This window comes from Salvelinus sp. IW2-2015, unplaced genomic scaffold (assembly GCF_002910315.2).
Source record: "Salvelinus sp. IW2-2015 unplaced genomic scaffold, ASM291031v2 Un_scaffold2940, whole genome shotgun sequence".
NCBI classification, from domain to species: Eukaryota; Metazoa; Chordata; class Actinopteri; order Salmoniformes; family Salmonidae; genus Salvelinus; species Salvelinus sp. IW2-2015.
In genome coordinates, this window is record NW_019944235.1 from 28578 (window position 1) to 49576 (window position 20999).

The following is a 20999-nucleotide window of genomic DNA, read 5'->3' on the forward strand; positions in this document are numbered from 1 at the left end:
TTCTTTTAGCTAAATATGCAGGTTTAAAAATATATACTTGTGTATTGATTTTAAGAAAGGCATTGATGTTTATGGTTAAGTACATATTGGAGCAATGACAGTCATTGATTGATTGTTTTTTATAAGATAAGTTTAATGCTAGCTAGCAATTTACCTTAGCTTACTGCATTTGCGGCACAGGCAGGCTCCTCGTGGAGTGCAATGTAATCAGTGTTAGAGCATTGGACTAGTTAATTGTAAGGTTGCAAGATTGGATCCCCCGAGGCAGAACGTTCCTAGGCCGTCATTGAAAATAAGAATGTGTTCTTAACTGACTTGCCTAGTTAAATAAAGATTAAATAAAGGTGTAAAAAAAATATATAAAAAAAAGAAATAAAAAAATTATATATATAAAAAATATTTAAAAAATACCGGTTTCCGATTGATATGACAACTTGAAACCTCTAATTCAGACCCTTTACTCAGTAATTTGTTGATGCACCTTTGGCAGCGATTACAGCCTCGAGTCTTCTTGGGTATGACGCTACAAGCTTGGCACACCTGCATTTGGGGAGTGTCTCCTCATTCTTCTCTGCAGATCCTCTCAAGCTCTGTCAGGTTGGATGGGGAGCATCGCTGCACAGCTATTTTCTGAGGAGTGGCTTCATCTGGCCACTCTACCATAAAGGCCTGATTGGTGGAGTGCTGCAGAGATGGTTGTCCTTCTGGAAGGTTCTCCCATCTCCACAGAGGAACTCTGGAGCTCTGTCAAGAGTGACCATCGGCTTCTTGATCACCTACCTGACCAAGGCCCTTCTCCCCAGATTGCTCAGTTTGGCTGCGCGGCCAGCTCTAGGAAGAGTCTTGGCGGTTCCAAACTTCTTCCATTTAAGAATAATGGAAGCCACTGTGTTCTTGTGGACCTTCAATGCTGCAGACATTTTTTTGTGTACCCTTCCCCAAAACTGTGCCTCGACACAATCCTGTCTCTAAGCTCTACGGGCAATTCCTTTGACCTCTTGGCTTGGATTTTGCTCTGACATGCACTGTCAACTGTGGGACCTAATATAGACAGGTGTGTGCCTTTCCAAATCATATCCAATCAATTGAATTCACCACAGGTGAACTCCAATCAACTTGTAGAAACATCTCACAGATGATCAATGGAAACAGGATGCACCTGAGCAAAATGTCTAGTCTCATAGCAAAGGTTCTGAATATTTAGGTAAATAAGGTATCTGTTTTTATTTTTAATACATTTGCAAACATTTCTAAAAACCTATTTTCACTTTGTCATTATGGGGTATGTGTGTAGATTGATTAGGAAAAGTTGTTATTTAATCCATTTTAGAATAAGGCTGTAACGTAACAAAATGTTGAAAAAGTCAAGGGATCTGAATACTTTCAGAATGCACTGTATATCGATGTTGTTACAATTAGTAAACATTTGGATTATCAAATCATTTATGCAACCATGATGTGATGTATCACAAGATTGGACGTTGCATGCAATTTCAATTGCGTTTGAATTGCTTCATGTATCAGCAAAGTTGCTTGAGATGACACATAAATTGCTTCGTGTGACGCAGGCTTAAGATAACTCAATATACTATTACGTTTTGTCATTTGTGTAATTGCTATGTTAATGTAAGGGACATAGAAATGGATTAAGAAAGTGGATGTTCTGAACAAGGAGAAAGATAAGCGCTGTACCCGTAAGACAAGTCTCCGTGGTCTGAGTCCTTTCCTGCGGTATGCCAGGGCTCGGTCCTTCTCCTCCCTGATAAGACACAGAGAATATGAAATTGCAATGGCTAAAGCAGAAGTAGTATGCAGTATTCATACTAACAGCACTCTCAGTACTACTCACTTCTCTTCATAAGCCAGCACCAGGCGTGGGTCCAGTATGTGGTCCTCTGGTTCCCAGGTGCTGTACCTGTAAAACAATCACACTCTATAAGCACTGTTTATGCAGGATCATCATGGCATGATCCTCTTGAATAAGGCAAGGAGGTACAATGACAGGAGTTGTTATAGAATCATATGGGAACTTTCAATGAATTTATGTATAGAGACTGCAAGCGGTTATACCTTACCTTTTAAAACCCTGGCAGATTGTCAATTGTCAATAGATATCATTACAAATACACCAAATCAATCACCAGACACTTTTAAATGTCAACCTCTATTGCGCAAGTGAGTCGTTCTGCAATTTGTTATGTTTTTCCCACTTGTCTTAACTCCTGAGGGGTATACTGCGAAGCGGGATAGAGGAGTTAGCGAGCTAACTTTGGTCAATTCTGAGTTCAACTCTGGATAACTGTTGACACGAAGGTGGCTCACCTTTTAACCAGGTACATTTCTATGGCAACAAATACTTTAGCTCTAACCTGCTCTGGGGCAGGCTAACTTCACTTTATCCTAAATGAAGTRCTTGAGCTGAGAGTTGAGGACCAATCAAATCAGATTCCCTCCCTCCCGCAAAGAGCGCGTCATCATTCCCTTCATTCTCTGAAACCATTTAAGACAGCTGGTTAAATATTTTATTGTGTTAATAATATTCAAATACCCTACAGTATCTCACTACACATTGGTAATGTGTAGTGAGAATTTGAAACGTCACACACAGTACAATTTTCGTATGACTTAATACAATAATTTTATCGATAGGTGTGGGGGGAAAAAAGGTGCTCGTGCACACAGACAGCATTAACAATTGTGTAATAAAAGACACCACTTCTAATAACTCATTTCACACCATAGCCTGCTGAATTTGCAGGATAAGTTATTTTATTTCAGCAAAAACCTCAAATGTGGCACAGACTTGCTGATGGATTGCTGTTTCAGCATTTTATCAATGAAGATTTCTGCGTTCGACTAGCCACGTGCGACATGCAAGCGCATTTACAAACCTGGCTGGAGTTAGCGGCAGCTGAAGAATCTAAATGCATGGTCGTAACATGGATGAATCCTGAGCTGGAATATGAAGCTTAGTGAAGCTAGCTAGCTTTAGAAAATCCTGAGTAGATCTAGCTAGCGTCGTAGTATACCCCTCTATTTCTATTGAAAGTGTTGGTAAACAAGGGTACCCTTCAGTTTTAGATGCGTGCGGAATCGGATTAACGCTGGATCTGGACGGACTCTTCACATTACGAAAATGCACCAAATGGCGTACGGTGGTTGCCAGTTCTCCTGTCAGTGTACTTCCTTGATTAAGGAAATCGGAATTAGGGGTGTTAAATATAAGATGCACTTTAACCAATGATATGAAGTTTTTACTAAGACATCAGAAGCAGAGGGAACATTACAGTGCATTCAGAAAGTATTCACACCCCTTGACTTATTCCACATGTTGTTGTGTTACAGTCTGAATTCAAAATGGATTAAATATATTTTCTCACCCATCTACACACAATACCCCACAATGACAAAGCGAAAACATGTTTTTAGACATTTTTGCCAATTTATTGAAAATTAAATACAGAAATATCTCATTTACATAAGTATTCAACCCCCTGAGTCAATACATGTTAGAATCACCTTTTGCAGCGATTTCAGCTGTGATTCTTTCTGGGTAAGTCTCTAAGAGCTTTCCACACCTGGATTGTGAAAAATTTGCACATTATTGTTTTCAAAATTCTTCAAGTTCTGTCAAATTGGTTGATCATTGCTAGACAACCAATTTCAGATCTTGCTATAGATTTAAGTCAAAACTGTAACTCTGCCACTCACCGTCTTCTTGGTAAGCAACTCCAGTGTAGATTTGGCCTTGTGTTTTAGGTTATTGTCTTGCTGAAAGGTGAATTCATCTCCCAGTGTCTGGTGGAAAGCAAACTGAACCAGGTTTTCCTCTAGGATTTTGCATGTGCTTAGCTCCATTCCGTTTCTTTTTTATCCTGAAAAACTCCCCAGTCCTTAATGATTACAAGCATACACATAACATGATGCAGCCACCCCTATGTTTGGAAATATGGAGAGTGGTACTCATTAATGTGTTGTATTGGATTTGTGGTTTAATGTGTGTTTGACATTCACTGCTCAACTGAGGGACCGTACAGATAATTGTATGTGTAGGGTACAAAGATGAGGCAGTCATGAAAAAATCATGTTCAACACTATTATTGCACACAGAGTGAGTCCAAGCAACTTATTATGTGACTTGTTAAGCAAATGTTTACTCCTTAACTTATTTAGGCTTAACATAACAAAAGGGTTGAATACTTATTGACACAAGACATTTCTGCTTTTCATTTGTAAACATTTCAAAAAATATAATTCTACTTTGACATTATGGGGTATTGTGTGTAGGCCAGTGACCAAACACATCTACATTTAATCAATTTTAAATTCAGGCTGTAACACAACAAAATATGGAAAAAGTAAATGGGTGTAAATAATTTCTTAAGGCACTATATGTACCCAGGTCATACATACATTACTCATACACATTTGTATTGCATTCACTAATTAATAAGAAGAGTACTTACTTTGGTGGCCATCCCTGCCACTTCAGTAAGTATTCCACATTACCCTAAGAAGCAAAAGAGAAAGGCACATTTAGTAAGAGAGCAAATAACACAATTAGTACTCTTTGTACGGTAGTTCAAGGAGCATAAAAAGATGACTGTCGCTTTAAAGGGTCGGTGTCGAGATCATTGGGGTCATTTTATTTTCAAATGGAGATTGTACGAGATGACGTCAATGTAAAGGCCTCGAACTCTACTATCGTGATGACGTGATCGCACATGGATGAGTTTTATGTAAAATTATTTTCTTGAGCGTCAAAAAGCGATGGAAATAGGTAGGACTTTACATGTAAACAACTCGTATTGCGCAACGTGCTGCACAGCGAAGGTCTCCGCTTTGGACCACCCATTGAGAAAATATAATTGTGTGCGTGTATAGAATACTCAATACATAGAATGAAACATTACTGTATTATAGTATTCCATTTTCAAACCAACTTTACCAAATTAAAGCATAAGTAAATGCATAGTAAGAATAATACCATACAGAACAAAAACATAGGCTCATTGTGATTATCATACTACAACAACATAATAGGACTATATTGAATGGATCATGCGAGGTGTAACATTACGCAGCATTTTCTTTTCACCCAGATACCCCAATCCATCTTTCCGTCCTCTGTTCTCCTCCTGTTGGCGTAACGTACAAATAAACTGCGTAGCTCCCACACATTGGCCGCGCGGACAATCCCACCAGTGATACCCCAGGATGGAGACCCGATTTTGCTAAACACACCCCTTTTATATTTTACTACTTGAGGTAGTAGTCTATATCCAGAACATACAACATACACAAACCAAGGAAAACGAAAATATTCCACAATCTCTTTATTGAAAATTATGTAGCCTATAGGCAACATTCTGTGCAGAAAATATATATTTTTAACTTTTTGCGTGTTAGAATTAGCAGCTTTCACGGAGCAGAATGACAATATTAATGTCTTGCGTAAACTACGGAAAGTGCGTAGCAATACTTTTGTGTAATGGCTGATATAGACTCTGTAAGAGTACAGGTAGTACATTGGCTGTTAAAACCAAAAGACACCAATGATAGGTAGACTACATTTATATTCGGAAGCACGGCTACATTACTTACCTTTCTGACTCTCTTCTTGGTTATTGATTCAACTGCAAACACTTGTTCGCCTATAGATGACAGTTCCATCGCTCCTAGGCTGCTAGTCGCACGCTCAAACAGGGAACGCGAAATGTTTCTCGTTCTTTCCAAGAAAAATCCCCCCCAAATCCCCAAAACTCACTGCAGCGGCTAAAACAAGTTTTTTGCCTACTCTACAACCCGTTTCTATTCTCGGAGTCTTTATCACTTACTCACATGCACGTATTAGATAGTTGAGCGGTATTTTAGGTTCTCTTTCTGAGTTTTAAAAATCTGCGACACATCACTGCCTGGCGCGTGCTTTAGTCAAGCGCGCTCCCTCTGACTGGTACGATGCGCCGAGCCCCCAATAATGGACAGAGAAGAGGCTAAGCGAGAGGGTTTACTTCGCCCAAAATCCGTCCCACGAAAATAGGACCACGAACTGAGTAATTTTTGCTAATTTGCTACGTGAGGATTATTTGATAGAATATAACTTTCGTAATGTTTAGGTTGTTGCGAATGCACTGATATAAGTGGACACACGTGGTATTTCGTCAACTGAAAAAAACTACTTTATATTGGAGTTGTGCTTCTTGTTCACACGCGTATCTGCCCTCTCATTGGCTAGAATGGTCCCACCTGATCGCGCCTTCTCCCGCTGCCTTCCATCTTTGAGGACATGTATTTCCATTGTTAAAATGGCCACTCGACTATCTTGTCAATATAATTGATCATCTTTGGCATGCCTGGGTCTTTCACTATTACAAAACACAGTATTTCAAGAATATGTGTATTATTCTATAAACTCTTAAATGCGTTTTATGGGTTGTTTTCTTTAAATACTATTGAGGAACATCTGTACTATTTTTGGCACATGACTGTTTTCCATATTGTTAAAATATCCAGGAGAATTATCTAATGTCAACATAAGTCCAGGTCCCATGTGATGCTAGGCTATCTGTTATCAAGCTACATGCCTCTATCCCGAATTAATAGGAAAGATAGGCACCATCTCATTTCATAATTTTAGTACCTATTTTATTTCCCTATTCATATGGAATTGATGCATAAACTGTAACTTGATCCACACAACAGATGGCATGAAACAGGCTCATCTCAACATTGAACCAACAGAGAACGTGCTTTAAATCTCTTTAAATAATTGGGAATCTGATATCCAGAAGATGTCTGTGCACCTATTTGTGTGATGGTTAGGAAATTATATAGTATATTGCAAGAATCTGGGACTGGGACAGTGTAGTTTTATGTAACAGTTGAATGGACAGGAAAGATCTGAATTGGAAATGAAAGCCTTCTGCAGTTTGGTTGGGGAATATCTACACCTCCATCTGTGTGCATAAATGGTTCCAAATATGGCACTCTGGCCATTAATTACACAGCAAGGGGCTTCTAAAATAGCTAAAAGAAGACATATTTCTTATATTTCTTCTACAGTACCAAAAACCAAACAAGATAAGTACAAGATTGGAAAAACGACAATGGTTTCTAAAGGAAATAGGATTATGTTTTTCAACCAAAATATGTAGAGCCTCATTAAATAATAATTTAATTGATAACACAAATAATTTGCATACACAGACTTGCCCCAACCACACTCTTATCGTAGGGTAATTTGATAGAATGTTTATTTCATTTCTCCATGTACAACACACAGTGGTGACCCGCCATTCCGGGCAGGCCCACCAGTTTTTTTTGTGTGCCTGTTTTGCATGTTATTTTGGCCTTAATATGTGTCACATATCAGTTTGCAAACAATGTAAAAAAAAATACTTTTATAATTGAGTTAATAAAGCCACATACAAACATGGTCTCTTTTTTGCTTTTTTGAATAAAGCAGCTCCAAAATGCAGGTGTTTCAGCCTAGCTCAGTGCTTTCTGTGGTGGTGGTGGTGGTGGGGCAGCCAGCGAAAATACGGAGCATAGGGGTTGGTAATGTTCTCTAGTTGCACCGTTATTGGCTCAGTGTTCTGTCACTCATGGGGCCACTACGTCACTACAAAATCTACGGGGAGAGCTCGAAAATTCAAGCCCCTTAGGTGCTGCCATAGAGTTACATTAGAAGTACCCTTCCAAGAAGTCTCAAGGTCATTGGCCACAGTTAAATTATGTCAAATCACGTTATATCTACAGTAGCTTTGATTGGACTGATAATGTTTACATCATATTTCAAAATCTTAGCTAGCAATCATCATCATGAATCAAGTCGACAATCTACTGGCAAATCCTTTTCAATCCTTGTCATATGAAGAGAAATTATAGATAAAACGTATTGGTGCTCATCGGCCATTGGACATAAACATTACACAACAAGTTGGAAATCGCAAATTCAACAATGAGTGGTTTGGAAGGAATCAGTGGCTAACTGCAAGCATTGCAAAGCAATCACTAGCATGCTATTCAATGGAGTGGATGTGTGGTCCAAGTCTGGGTTTAAGGGTCTCTTTTCCAAGCTTAAAAGGATAAACATTCAACATTGGCCATGCTGTTAATCCAGCATGACTTCTGCCGCTTTCAAAACAACTGGAAACTCAGAACTGGGAAATCTCAGACTTCAGTGAGTTTAAGACAACTGGGAACTCGGGGAAAAAGGAGCTCCGACTGGGAAAATACATTTTGAATGGTCATCCAACTCGGAATTCCAAGTCGGGAACTCGGGCCTCTTTCTAGAGCTCCACCCTGAAGATCACTAACGTCATGATTAGACCTTGCTTTTTTTCCCGAGTTCCCAGTTGTCTTGAAAGCACCATAAATTCAGAGAATGCCAGACTTTGATGACAAAATTTGCCAAACGAAGGACTGCCGCGCCACCTTCCTGTTCAAGTGAGCACAGCACAACAAGGTGAGACATTTTTTTATTGTATGCTGCTGCATAAATTATGCAATATGCCAGGGATATATGTATACTGTAGCTAAGAAAGTAATACTAAGTGTATGTTGTGTAGTAAGCTGTTAGTAGACGATGTGCCTCACCCTAATAATTTGGTCGCTTTTCCTCTCATAATTTAGCCTACTGTTCTGACCTGGTGGTTCACATGTAGCCTATAGCCTGTTAGCGAGAAATGTCATCATCAAATATTGTAAGAGCTTTCATTGTCTGCGTATATGCCCCCTTTATATGCTTATGTGCTCGGAAAACTTGGAAAACTGTAAGAACGGCCCATGTTCTGAATTCTGTCGCTGTACATTTCAAAAGTGCTGAATAAATAATTATATTGACTATGTCCATCCTAACTCGCTCATTACTGTCCTAATCGAAATTACGGATTGCCTCATATCCGCTCGTCATTCCCTTATGCCATAGTTTGTACATCTCAATTATCAGTAGAAACCACATTTATTTAAGCAAGTCAGCCATATCAGCTACACTACCATTCAAATGTTTGGGGTCACTTAGTAATGTCCTTGTTTTTGAAAAAAAAGCACATTTTTTGTCCATTAATATAACATCAAATTGATCAGAAATACAGTGTAGACAATGTTAATGTTGTAAATGACTATAGTAGCTGGAAACGGCTGATTTTTAATGGAATATCTACATAGGCGTACAGAGGCCCATTATCAGCAACCATCCCTCCTGTGTTCCAATGGCACGTTGTGTTAGCTAATCCAAGTTTATCATTTTAAAATGATAATTTTAAATTGATAATTAGAAAACCCTTTTGCAATTATGATAGCACAGCTGAAAACTGTTGTGCTGTTTAAAGAAGCAATAAAACTGGCCTTCTTTAGACTAGTTGAGTATCTTGAGCATCAGCATTTGTGGGTTCGATTTCAGGCTCAAAATGGCCAGAAACAATGAACTTTCTCCTGAAACTCATCAGTCTGTTCTTGCTCTGAGAAATGAAGGCTATTCCATGCGAGAAATTGCCAAGAAACTGAAGATCTCGTACAACGCTGTGTACTACTCCCTTCACAGAACAGCGCAAACTGGCCCTAACCAGAATAGAAAGAGGAATGGGAGGCCCCGGTGCACAACTGAGCAAGAGGACAAGTACATTAGAGTGTCTAGTTTGAGAAACAGATGCCTCACATGTCCTCAACTGGTAGCTTCATTAAATAGTACCCGCAAAACACCAGTCTCAACGTCAACAGTGAAGAGGCGACTCCAGGATGCTAGGCAGTTCAACAAGCTGCACCTTTGAAAGCATCTTGACTGGCTGTATCACCGCTTGTTATGGCAACTGCAAGGCAGCCGACCGCAAGGCGCTACAGAAGTTGGTAAGTACGGCCCAGTACATCACTGGGGCCAAGCTCCCTGCAATCTAGGACCTCTATACTAGGCGGTGTCAGAGGAAGGCCCAATTTTAAAAAAAGAATTCCCAAGCCATAGACTGTTCTCTCTGCTACCGCATGGCAAACGGTACCAGTGCACAAAGTGGTGGAAGCAGCAGGATCCTAAACAGCTTCTACCCCAAGTCATAAGAATGCTAAACAAGACTGATAAATAGCTAATCAAATGGATAACCAGAGTACTGCATTGACCATTTCTTACACTAACTCTCTTGCACTGACTATGCACACACACTGGACCACGCAGTCACATATACTTACACTGACACCCCAACATACACACACTACATACGCCCACACATGCATACTGACTCCACACGCGCACACACACACACACACACAAAGCCCTTTACAGTGGGTATCATAAGTATTCACTTAAGAGACTGTCCCCAGTCCACCTGGTCGTGCTGCTGCTCCAGTTTCAACTGTTCTGCCTGTGGCTATGGAACCCTGACCTGTTCACCGGACGTGCTACCTTGTCCCGGACCTGCTGTGTTCGACTCTCTATCTCTACCGCACCTGCTGTCTCTAACTCTGAATGATCGGCTATGAAAAGCCAACTGACATTTACTCCTGAGGTGCTGACCTGTTGCACCCTCTACAACCACTGTGATTATTATTATTTGACCCTGCTGGTCATCTATGAACGTTTGAACATCTTGGCCATTTACTGTTATAATCTCCAACCGGCACAGCCAGAAGAGGACTGGCCACCCCTCAGAGCCTGGTTCCTCTCTAGGTTTCTTCCTAGGTTTTTTCCTAGCCACCCAGACAGGAAGACCATGTCAGTGACTCCACTTTGACATTACAGAGTATTTTGTGCAGATCGTTGACAAACAAATTACAATTAAATCCATTTTAATTCCAATTTGTAACACAATAAAATGTGAAGAAATTCAAGGGTGTGAATACTTATGATAGGCACTGTATGTGACAACAACCTTCAGGCACTTATTTAGTGAGTAAACCTGTGGGTGAACAAAGTGGGAGTGAACTACAAGCTCCTGATGGATCCATAACCGAATATGTAGAGGGTTTTGTTATGCCAACCAAAAGTATACAAATGTAAAAATAGTTTTATATGAGACACTTGTTAGAACCCTTAACTCACCTGTCAAACCTTGTGAAGTCTCGAAATGCAATCAATGTTGGTTTTGCTGTCCAACTCCATGATTGATGGCCACAACACTGCAATCACTATGCCCTTGGATCTGAAGCTTGAAGACTCAAGTGCAACAATAATACACACATAAATATGGGTGTATTGTATTTACTTGCTTTAGACTTGGTGGAGGACAATCACATCACCCCCAACTAACCTTTGCACTATGTGGACAAATGAAGATGCTGATGCACTTTCACCTCATAATAGCTAGCCCATTACTAAAGGCTGCCTTGATTTTGGTTGGGGTAAGTCTTACATGTTGATGGTGTTTGAAGATAGGGCTAAGACTTCGTGAACTTTGTCATGAGTGTAGAAAGGTACGATGTTGTTCAAGTAAACAAACAGGTTAAAAGCAGCAAAATGAGATTCAGCACCATGGACAGCGGCGGGAATAGGAAATCCGAAATTCAGCACCTTGACAGTGGAGAGCGACTGTCTCGCGCAATGGTCACTCCCCAGTCCACACTGGGTGAATCCCATTTAATAGGCTAGAAAGACTATTGATAATGTTCAGATGCGAGGAGCTGTAGTTGGAGATTTGATAGAGAATATCATGGCAATGCCTTTTTATAACAGAGACATTCTACCACAGAACCTCTACAGTGCTAGGTGACCTCTAAAGTGCTATGTGGACGCATGGAGGCGCTGATGCACTACCATGCCCATGAGATGCCAATCTGCAATTTTATGGGGGACAACTGTCTCTGGCAGCCAGGGTACTTGTAGATTGTAATCAGACATCGAAATATCTAACGTCATAGGTACAACGTTCAGGTAATTTAGCTGATAACATAATCTCGTGACATTTTTCAGTAGACAAGCAACCTTGCAAAACCAGCAGTCAGTAGAAAGGCAGGACAGCTAACGTTACTGTTAGCGTAGCTAGCTAACAAACACATATTTGGGGGTTTAACGTAATGGATAAAAATGACACAACAACATACAGTGTACAACTGTATATATATACGACCTGTCAAGAGGAATGGCTCGCAATCTCAGCCCCATCATGTTAGGTAAGTGAAGCTCAGAAACGACACATTCCCCAGATAATGAAGCTGTGTAGCTATAGTAGCTAGCTGCCGGTTGAGATTGATTGAGCACGTCGGCAAGCCTTTGATCCAGTTGATGGCTAGCTGGGTAGGCCAACATTACTCTTGCAATGCATCATTTTTTGTTTGTTATTTATTAACTTGCTAGCTGGTTCGCTACAACCTGCCAATTGAAGTACGTTTGAGCTTGGTTTATACAGTATAGCCTAGCTATTCAAAGGCTTATTCTTCGGAATTTCAGCTCAACAATATTGAAACGTTTACGTTAGATAAAATACTAGCTAGCTAGCTAGCTAGACACAAGACAAGAGTGAAACAGGTGTGTGCGAGCTTGATTGACATGCATGCTAATCAGCAGCATCAAGCCTCGGTCACACACATACAGTTGAAGTCGGAAGTTTACATACACTTAGGCTGGAGTCCTTAAAACTCGTTTTTCAACCACTCCACACATTTCTTGTTAAACAAACTATAGTTTTGGCAAGTCGGTTAGGACATCTACTTTGTGCATGACACAAGTAATTTTTCCAACAATTGTTTACAGACAGATTACTCTTCAATATAGATTCACTGTATCACCAATTCCAGTGGGTCAGAAGTTTACATACACTAAGTTGAGCTGTGCCTTAAACAGCTTGGAAAATTCCCGAAAACGATGTCATGGCTTTAGAAACTTCTGGTAGGCTAATTGACATAATTTGAGTCAATTGGAGGTGTACCTGTGGATTTATTTCAAGCCTACTTAATTCAGTGCCTCTTTGCTTGACATCATGGGAAAATCCCCCAAAATCAGCCAAGACCTCAGACCTCTGTACAAACAATAGTACGCAAGTATAAACACCATGGGATCACGCAGCCGTCATACCGCTCAGGAAGGAGACGTGTTCTGTCTCCTAGAGACGAATGTACTTTGTGCAAAAGTCAATTCAATTCCAGAACAACAGCAAAGGACCTTGTGAAGATGTTGGAGGAAACGGGGTGACAAAAGTACTATATCCACAGTAAAACGAGTCCTATATCGAACAACACTGAAAGGCCGCTCAGCAGGAAGAAGCCCTGCTCCAAAACCGCATAAAGCCAGACTACGGTTTGCATCTGCACATGGGGACAAAGTGCACTTTTTGGCGAAATGTCCTCTGGTCTGCTGAACAAAAATAGAACTGTTGCCATAATGACCAACGTTATGTTTGGAGGAAAGGGGGAGGCTTGCAAGCCGAAGAACACCATCCCAACCGTGAAGCACGGGGGTGGAGCATCATGTTGCGGGGGTGCTTTGCTGCAGGAGGGACTGGTGCACTTCACAAAATAGATGGCATCATGAGGAGGAAAATTGTGGATATATTGAAGCAACATCTCAAGACACCAGTCAGAAGTTAAAGCTTGGTTGCAAATGGGTCTTCCAAATGGACAATGACCCCAAGCATACTTCCAAAGTTGTGGCAAAATGGCTTAAGGACAACGAAGTCACGGTGTTGGAGTGTCCATCACAAAGCCCTGACCTCAAACTATAGAAAATTTGTGGGCAGAACTGAAAAAGCGGTGTGCGAGCAAGGAGGCCTACAACCTGACTCGTTACACCAGTTCTTTCAGGAGGAATGGGACAAAATTTACAAACAATTAAAGGCAATGCTACCAAATACTAATTGAGTGTATGTAAACTTCTGACCCACTGGGAATGTGATGAATGAAATAAAAGCTGAAATAAATCATTCTCTACTTATTATTCTGACATTTCACATTCTAAAATAGTGGATCCTAACTGACCTAAAAGAGGAATTTTTACAAGGATTAAATGTCAGGTATATTGTGAAACTGAGTTTAAATGTATTTGGCTAAGGTGTATGTAAACTTCCGACTTCAACTGTATATATATTTAATGTGTACAGGGAAAAACTTGATGGCATTTGGAAAGAATTCTCCCACCTATAATTTTATGACAATACAATTATTCCACACTAATTTGTCTTACTCACTGCAATTCTTCAAATGATTGTTTCATGTTCCATATTGAAAGCTACAGAACACTCCGTAAGTTCACAACTACAATACTTTGAATTCGCGAAAGTGGGAGAGGTGGTCAGAAACCTGGCATATTTTATCATCGGACCCAGCTTTGCCGGCTGAATTTAATATCCACACGTATTGTGTATAGGAGAGGTCGCAATTTACGCGATAAATTGGTTCATGCCAACTGCCAGCACTTAAGAAATTAGCCAAGCACTTTTACGCCCCTACAAATGGTAGCTATAAATGCAGAGGATGCGCACAGTGCAACATATGAGAAGTGTCAATATTCTGTCACCCACACACAGGAAAAAGGTTCCAAAAAATGACAATTATACGTGTTCCACCACCCATGTTATTTACATTATTAAATGTCCATGTGGGCTCTGTTATGTCGGTTAAAACACCGCTCTCTCAAACAGAGAATTAGTGAACATAAAGTTCAATCAGGAGAAACGACAGGGATTATCCAGTCGCTGTACATTTAATGACATGAAGCTGACATTTCCACCTTAGATTTTGTGGCATAGAGAAAGTTAAGATATCAGACAGGGGAGTGATATTAATAATACTCTGAGTAAAAGAGAATGTTTTGGGATTTTCACCCTCCAGAATTGTTTCCAAAGGACTTAATGATGAAATGCCTTTGTATGTTATGCTGTGAATTGAACATAAATGTGTGTCTCTTGTAGATTATTCTGACGTTTTCATATGATGTACCCAATGACTAATGAACTTGCTATGTCCTCATTGAGTTATACAAGAGTGTTCAAACGCCTTATTTATACACTTTGTTAATATTTATGAAATGCACATTGTTATATTTGGTAGCACTTATTTATTTTCCTTGCCTCCAACCCTTCGATGTGTAGAACGGATGTGGGTGGGGCCAGGTCTACATAAGGGTGCAACCTTCAAAAAATCCAAAAGCTCTGACGAAGGCGTGTGGCCGATACGTAAGCTTATTAAATATCGGTGATACTATCAAGAGCAGTGTCGGTTCCTTTTTCCTTCACATGTCCATATTGTAACCATCCATTACTGTACACTCAGTCTTGTGTTTCAATTCTCACAGGCACTCAGCCATTGTGGTTATGGAGACGAGTTCTACTTTGGAGGAGTGGGTATTCCAGCTGCTCACCGGTAAGCCTAAAATGATGTATTCTAATATCTCCTATATTTGCTTAAGACCTACTTCAGTGTGCCCTCTACTCTTTATCATAGGTTTGCACTAGCTGACAGTAGACTCGGCCTACATTGTATGACCTTCAAAGAGGAGGGAAGTTAAACGGATTGGATATACAGAAGAAGTGTGGGGTGTTGGTGTTTGTTGTGGTGGTTGGTGTGTTTGTTGGATAATAGGACTTTGTGTTTAGGGTGAACAATGCTGGTCCCAGACACTGTGGTGGAGTTGGGAAACACAGAGGTGACAGAGGAGACTTCAGGACTACCTGTCCTCGCTAGGAGACAACACATACAGGTGTGTATGTGTAACAAAAAACACACCTTGGTGGACACATCAGCCATGAACACAACATAGCAGTGATAGCTGATTTAGATCTGAGATTGCTTTCTGGTTCTTACTTCCATAGAGGCGACTGTATAGGTTGTTTGAGCACAACTGTAACACCTTCACTAATGAGGTGGCCCAGTTCTTAACAGGCCGGAAGATCCCTTCTTACATCACAGACCTGCCCTCCGAAGTGCTCTCCACGTGAGTCTACATACTTAGTAGCTGAGCGACAGATACTAGTAATGCATTACTGACTTGTGTACCTCTCTGACCCTCTGCCCTGTTCCTCTGTCTAACCATTTAGACCCTTTGGTCAGATACTCCGGCCTATACTGGACTCCATCCACATCTCTCCTCCTGGGGGGAACATCATCAATGGTCGCCACAGCTAAACTGCCTGAACTGCACACAGTAGTATTTAGATATGTTCTAATTTACATTTTCAAAACGGAGGTGGGTTATTGACGAAACCTTGGAGGGTGAATCTCAGTGAGTCACACTGCTTTTGTACTGCGTATGCTTGGTTTTAGTATGATTGTTTTGTAACTCCCCACCAGCAATGCTCTCGCCTTTTAGTACATTTTAAAAAATTGATTCAGTTTCCAGTTTTTGTTTTCGGACCTTCCTTATTGCCTCTAATGGTATGATCCTGATCTGAGGGAAAGTTGCACAACATTAACTTTCTCACAAATCCTCCAATATCATCAATATGATTTWTAAGAAGGTTGGCGTGTATCTCAAGTCAGGGTTTCAGCATGACTTCCAATGRACTACTCCACCTTCCACCAGATGGTGTGTGCTATATACACCTCTATGCCTTCACCTCTCTCACCTTAGTGTTAATGATGCTGATAGTGTGATATGAATGCTGAAGTGCACAAAATCTACATTAGTTCTCTGGATGAAGAAACAGACCATGCGTATCTTGTATGTGTTTGAAATCATCTCAGAAATGTAATTTTATTATGAAAAGGTTTGTACAATTTTGGGGTCAAGTTTGGGGTCAAATCATACATATTCTTGTATAATTTTCATTGGGCCATCAGTGGGAGCAATAACTCTTCACATATCTATACTTATTAGACTAGGCATATTAAATGCACGTATTCACTGCAACTCCTAGCACTGGTTAACTATAGCATCATTCAGTAGAACAGTACAGTAAACTGTATGTTCTATAAAAGACAGCACCTCTGGTATCGCATCAGACAGGTAATTACAGCATAACATGTCTCAAATGCCATGATGACACTATCTCTTCATAAAAGAATGACTCCACCAATAGGTGCTTGTCTCCTTCACTAAAACATACAAGGCCCTTCACCTTGGTATGCTGCTCACATAACCACCGTCAACAATCAACCTGACCAATGAAATGTATTGTACACCTCATTCCTATTTGTAATATTATTTATTTCAGGATCAGTTGCTGGCTGCTAAATGTAATGATACATTTAAGTTAATAATTATGAATACAATATTAGTTATGTATGGTTATTTATGTATGGATGATATTGTTTTTGCACATTGTTTGCTTGTTAGTTTTGTAATTGTATCTATAAATAAAGCCATTCTTTACAAATGTTACTATGTGCGCAGTTCTGCGAAAGTGTCTGTGTTGCTCTTCCAGTGTTAGGCATGCAAAGTATTGGTCCCTCAAGCTGGATTTGAAACATGTTTTTGATCCATTAAAGGAACTACAGTTCATTAGATAAAGGGTCTCCATATTCTATCTAAAGCACAATTTTAGACTGACTTCTTCCTGTTTTGATGTTGATTAGATGTTGCAGTTCACACGGCTGTTGTCAGCAGGACCAACCAGATCACTAGTAATCATGTGAAGGATAAATTGTCCAAACAAACTTCAGTGACCTTGACTGAAGCATCATTTGCTCAGGCTACTGTCACAGTGTGTTAGAGGACAAAGTCTTCAGTCATACCTTTTGCATGCTTGTTATGTTTGTGTCATAACATAATAGTTGTTCTGTTGTCATGGCTCTGTCTTTAAGTGTTTGTAAAACTTTATATGAAAGTACAGCTGTCAACAAGATTGCGTTTATCTGCTTCTTATCTGAACCTAGAAATCCACAGTTCAGTGCAATAACAAAGCATTAATGGATTTTATTTTCATGCAGAATATGGATGATATTATGTAGAAAATGTTGTTGGGGAAACTACAATGAGGTTTTATTACCTCATTGCTCCATCCTTGTAAGAGCTGAAGACACACAACGCACCCATGGATAAATTCAAGCGCATGTGAAGAGAGAACACTTGGGCTGTGCTTTGGTGACAGACCTGTCAAGACAAATAACACCATGTTTGCATTTTGGGAACACAAAAGTAGGTATGAGGCTTGGTGCTGTTCTGGGGAAGGCTACCTTGAGGTGCTATGGCTATTTATCTTCACCCCAATCCCCCCATCTCTGCTCTACACCAACTTCTTAGACTGGTGTCGGAAATGTTGAGGGGGCAAAGTTGTTAACATGGCACTACCTCTGTGAGAGAGACTGAGTCACACTCACCCTTCCCAGTGACAAACCGTTATATGACAGACATTTTTTATTTATTTCCTTTAATGTGACTCAAAGGGGTCTTGGACGAGTATCCAAAGGGATGGAAGGTGGTGACGAAGAGGCAACTAGGTAAACACCACCTACAGTGGTTGGAGTTGGAGTTCTGGTCATGAATCTATCCTAGGAGGAGCCACTGTAATAGGAACTTGAATTGGACTGCTACATTTGCATAAGTACATATAGGTGTTGCTAGTTAATATTATGTGTGTGAGGACAGACGCTGGGAGACGAGAAGCAAGTACAGGGAGTGAATATTTAATAAATGACAGACATGAAACAAAACACGGACAGCGTCTGAACAAGGGAAACATAACGACATTAATGCTGACACGGGGATCAAACTGAGGAATAGACAGATATAGAGGAGGCAATCAATAAGTGATGGAGTACAGGTGAGTTCAATGAAGTGCTGATGCGCGTAACGATGGTGACAGGTGTGCGTAACGATGGGCAGCCTGGCGCCCTCGAGCACCTGAGAGGGAGCGGGAGCAGGTGTGACACCGTGTGGTAATAGTTAATACAAAATAAGGATTCATAATTAAAATCTCAGGTCAAGTTATTTGAGTTTGCAGATTGCCCTAATACATTTAGGATTAATTAACTCAAACCAGGGGTTAGGATTTTAATTGAATGTACACACACACACACACACACACACACACACACACACACACACACACACTACTCCTAAAATACTGCTTGTTCCCGCAGCTATGAATTTCACATTGAGGATTAAAAAAAAAGATAAAATTACACTGTTGCACAATACTATAGTATAGTACAGAGTACATGACACTCTTTCTTGTAATACTTTGAATTTATACAAATTGTAATTGGCCAAGTTCAAGCACCCCATCACGCAAGTGCTCCACCATGTAGCAATCACATTTAGTTTAATGTAATGTTTATACTGTCCAATCAAGCTTGTTTAAACATCTCTTCATCTATCTTAGGTGTCAGTTTGCTTGACTGCCAATTTTGTCACTCCGTACTCTCTCCAACATCCAGCGATTTCCGTTCCCCCCTCCCCCTCAGCAACATTGAGATTCCTTATGTAATGAAACGTACTATATAAAATACATATACATTATTATTATTAACCATTTGTGTCCTCTCAAATCCAACATTCAATTTACACTTTGTTTGTCTCAATGTGTGAGATTTAAATTTAGTCTCAAAGAAATTTAGCTTTTATCATGACAAAACAAATGCTAATTGTTTAAATAGGAAGAACCTTGACTCTCCACTTCCTCTCTAACTTTCCACCTCAGGAAGCGCCCAGCTGTCAGGGTCACCATATGGGAGATCCCATGAGAAACAGACCTGCCTGACCTCAGAGTCTGAGTCACGGCAGATACTCTAAACTCCCATGCACCTGCATACATACATAAATATAGGCATCTTTGTCCTCTCCTCCTTCTGGTGGGTCCATCACTGAGCCATTTCCTGAAATTCCCTTGGGTTGTCCCATCCGGAGAATGTGTGTGTGTGTGTGTGTGTGTATGAGAGTGAATGAATGCTCTGTAATGGGAGCTCTGTGCAACCTTGCTAATGTCTTTAATAGTTTTGTTCATCAGATCATAAACGTTCTACCCTCTGGCAACTACCTGCCTGTATAAATATTGTAATGGCTTGCTGCACATTTCGCACATATACCCATGCATGAGTGTATGCACACAGGCGATCAAGCACACACACTACAAATGTACTAGCACTTTGAGATTTGTGCTGTTACTCTTTTTTTCTTGGACAACATCCTGCTCTGAGTACACGATTGGAAAGCATTGCATCAAAATGAGCTGGATTCAGGAAATTGCCTTTTTTCCCCATCCGCACTTACAGTACACAGGGTCGTTCCACCAATTAGGTGCCTTTTGTCATAAAGAGCACTTGTTCAACTTAATAAAACATTGTTTTTCCCATCTCAAGAGGTTTAAAAAAAAAATACTATAGTAAGTGCCTATTAAGTGCCAAATAAGGTAACAGGGTTGACCGTAACAGTGTTGTGTGTGTGATTTCATCTTAAATCAGCCATAAATCCTCTTGTGACAGGGGAAATGGAAGCTTGTTGTGTGTAACATGGAGGGGCAGTTGACAAAAATAATCATTGTGAAAACATTTCTTCCTATGGGTAACAGGGTTGTCGTGTTATGCTCGTTTTCCACCATAAAACACAAAAAAATTCCCCCAAAACCTGCTTTTACACTATTACTTGACTATTTGACTATAAGAAACTATCATTGTTTCTTTAAAAAGCAATAGTTTCACCATATTAAAACAAGAGGGTTGACCTTGAATAGTTTCACCATATTTAAACAACAGGGTTGACCTTAAAATGAGGGAAATTATTACAATTGTTTTTACAAAAAATTGGGAACATAAATATAAGAAATAAATAATATTCTTCAGAAATGACTTAGTCAAAGCAACAAAATAACTATGGCTTTACAGAGGGACATGTACAAATGCTGACTTTTGGCACTTTAGCACTTTAGTCTTTATTCAAATTTAAAAAATCTGTCAGATTTATTGAAGTTTCCATGTGGTCTATATTAACAGGCTTTTAAAATATTTGAGCACAATTTCTACTTAAAATATAAAAGGTACGCAAAAGATACTCATTTCGTGGAACGACCCAACAGCAGTGGGCAAATCGATCTACAGTTATCCGCTTTGGCCGGTATCGCAATAACACAGAGCTTTACTCTGTATGATATGCCGAGTCCAGAGAGGTTATATATACGATATCAACAAAATGGAAGGCTCATGGTACT

General features: G+C 40.0%; 2 protein-coding genes across 3 annotated transcripts in view; one reads left to right on the plus strand and one right to left on the minus strand.

The window, feature by feature from the left end:
* Window positions 1-5964, minus strand: part of LOC112075019 (chromobox protein homolog 8-like) — a 33540-nt gene extending 27576 nt beyond the window's left edge. For both annotated transcript variants that reach the window (XM_024142070.2, XM_070440741.1), the window contains exons 1-4: window positions 5605-5964; window positions 4467-4510; window positions 1850-1915; window positions 1693-1759 (exon numbers count right to left, since the gene is read on the minus strand). In XM_024142070.2, the coding sequence (XP_023997838.1) occupies window positions 1693-1759; window positions 1850-1915; window positions 4467-4510; window positions 5605-5673 (246 nt within the window). In that variant the 5' untranslated portion in view covers window positions 5674-5964. The remainder of the gene's footprint in view (window positions 1-1692; window positions 1760-1849; window positions 1916-4466; window positions 4511-5604) is intronic.
* Window positions 5965-11681: 5717 nt separating this feature from the next.
* LOC112075020 (desumoylating isopeptidase 1-like) lies at window positions 11682-16482 on the plus strand. The gene is made up of 5 exons (XM_070440742.1): window positions 11682-12096; window positions 15212-15279; window positions 15361-15616; window positions 15729-15850; window positions 15954-16482. The coding sequence occupies exons 3-5, from the start codon at window positions 15521-15523 to the stop codon at window positions 16039-16041; spliced, it is 306 nt and encodes a 101-aa protein (XP_070296843.1). The 5' UTR covers window positions 11682-12096; window positions 15212-15279; window positions 15361-15520; the 3' UTR covers window positions 16042-16482.
* Window positions 16483-20999: the final 4517 nt, after the last annotated feature.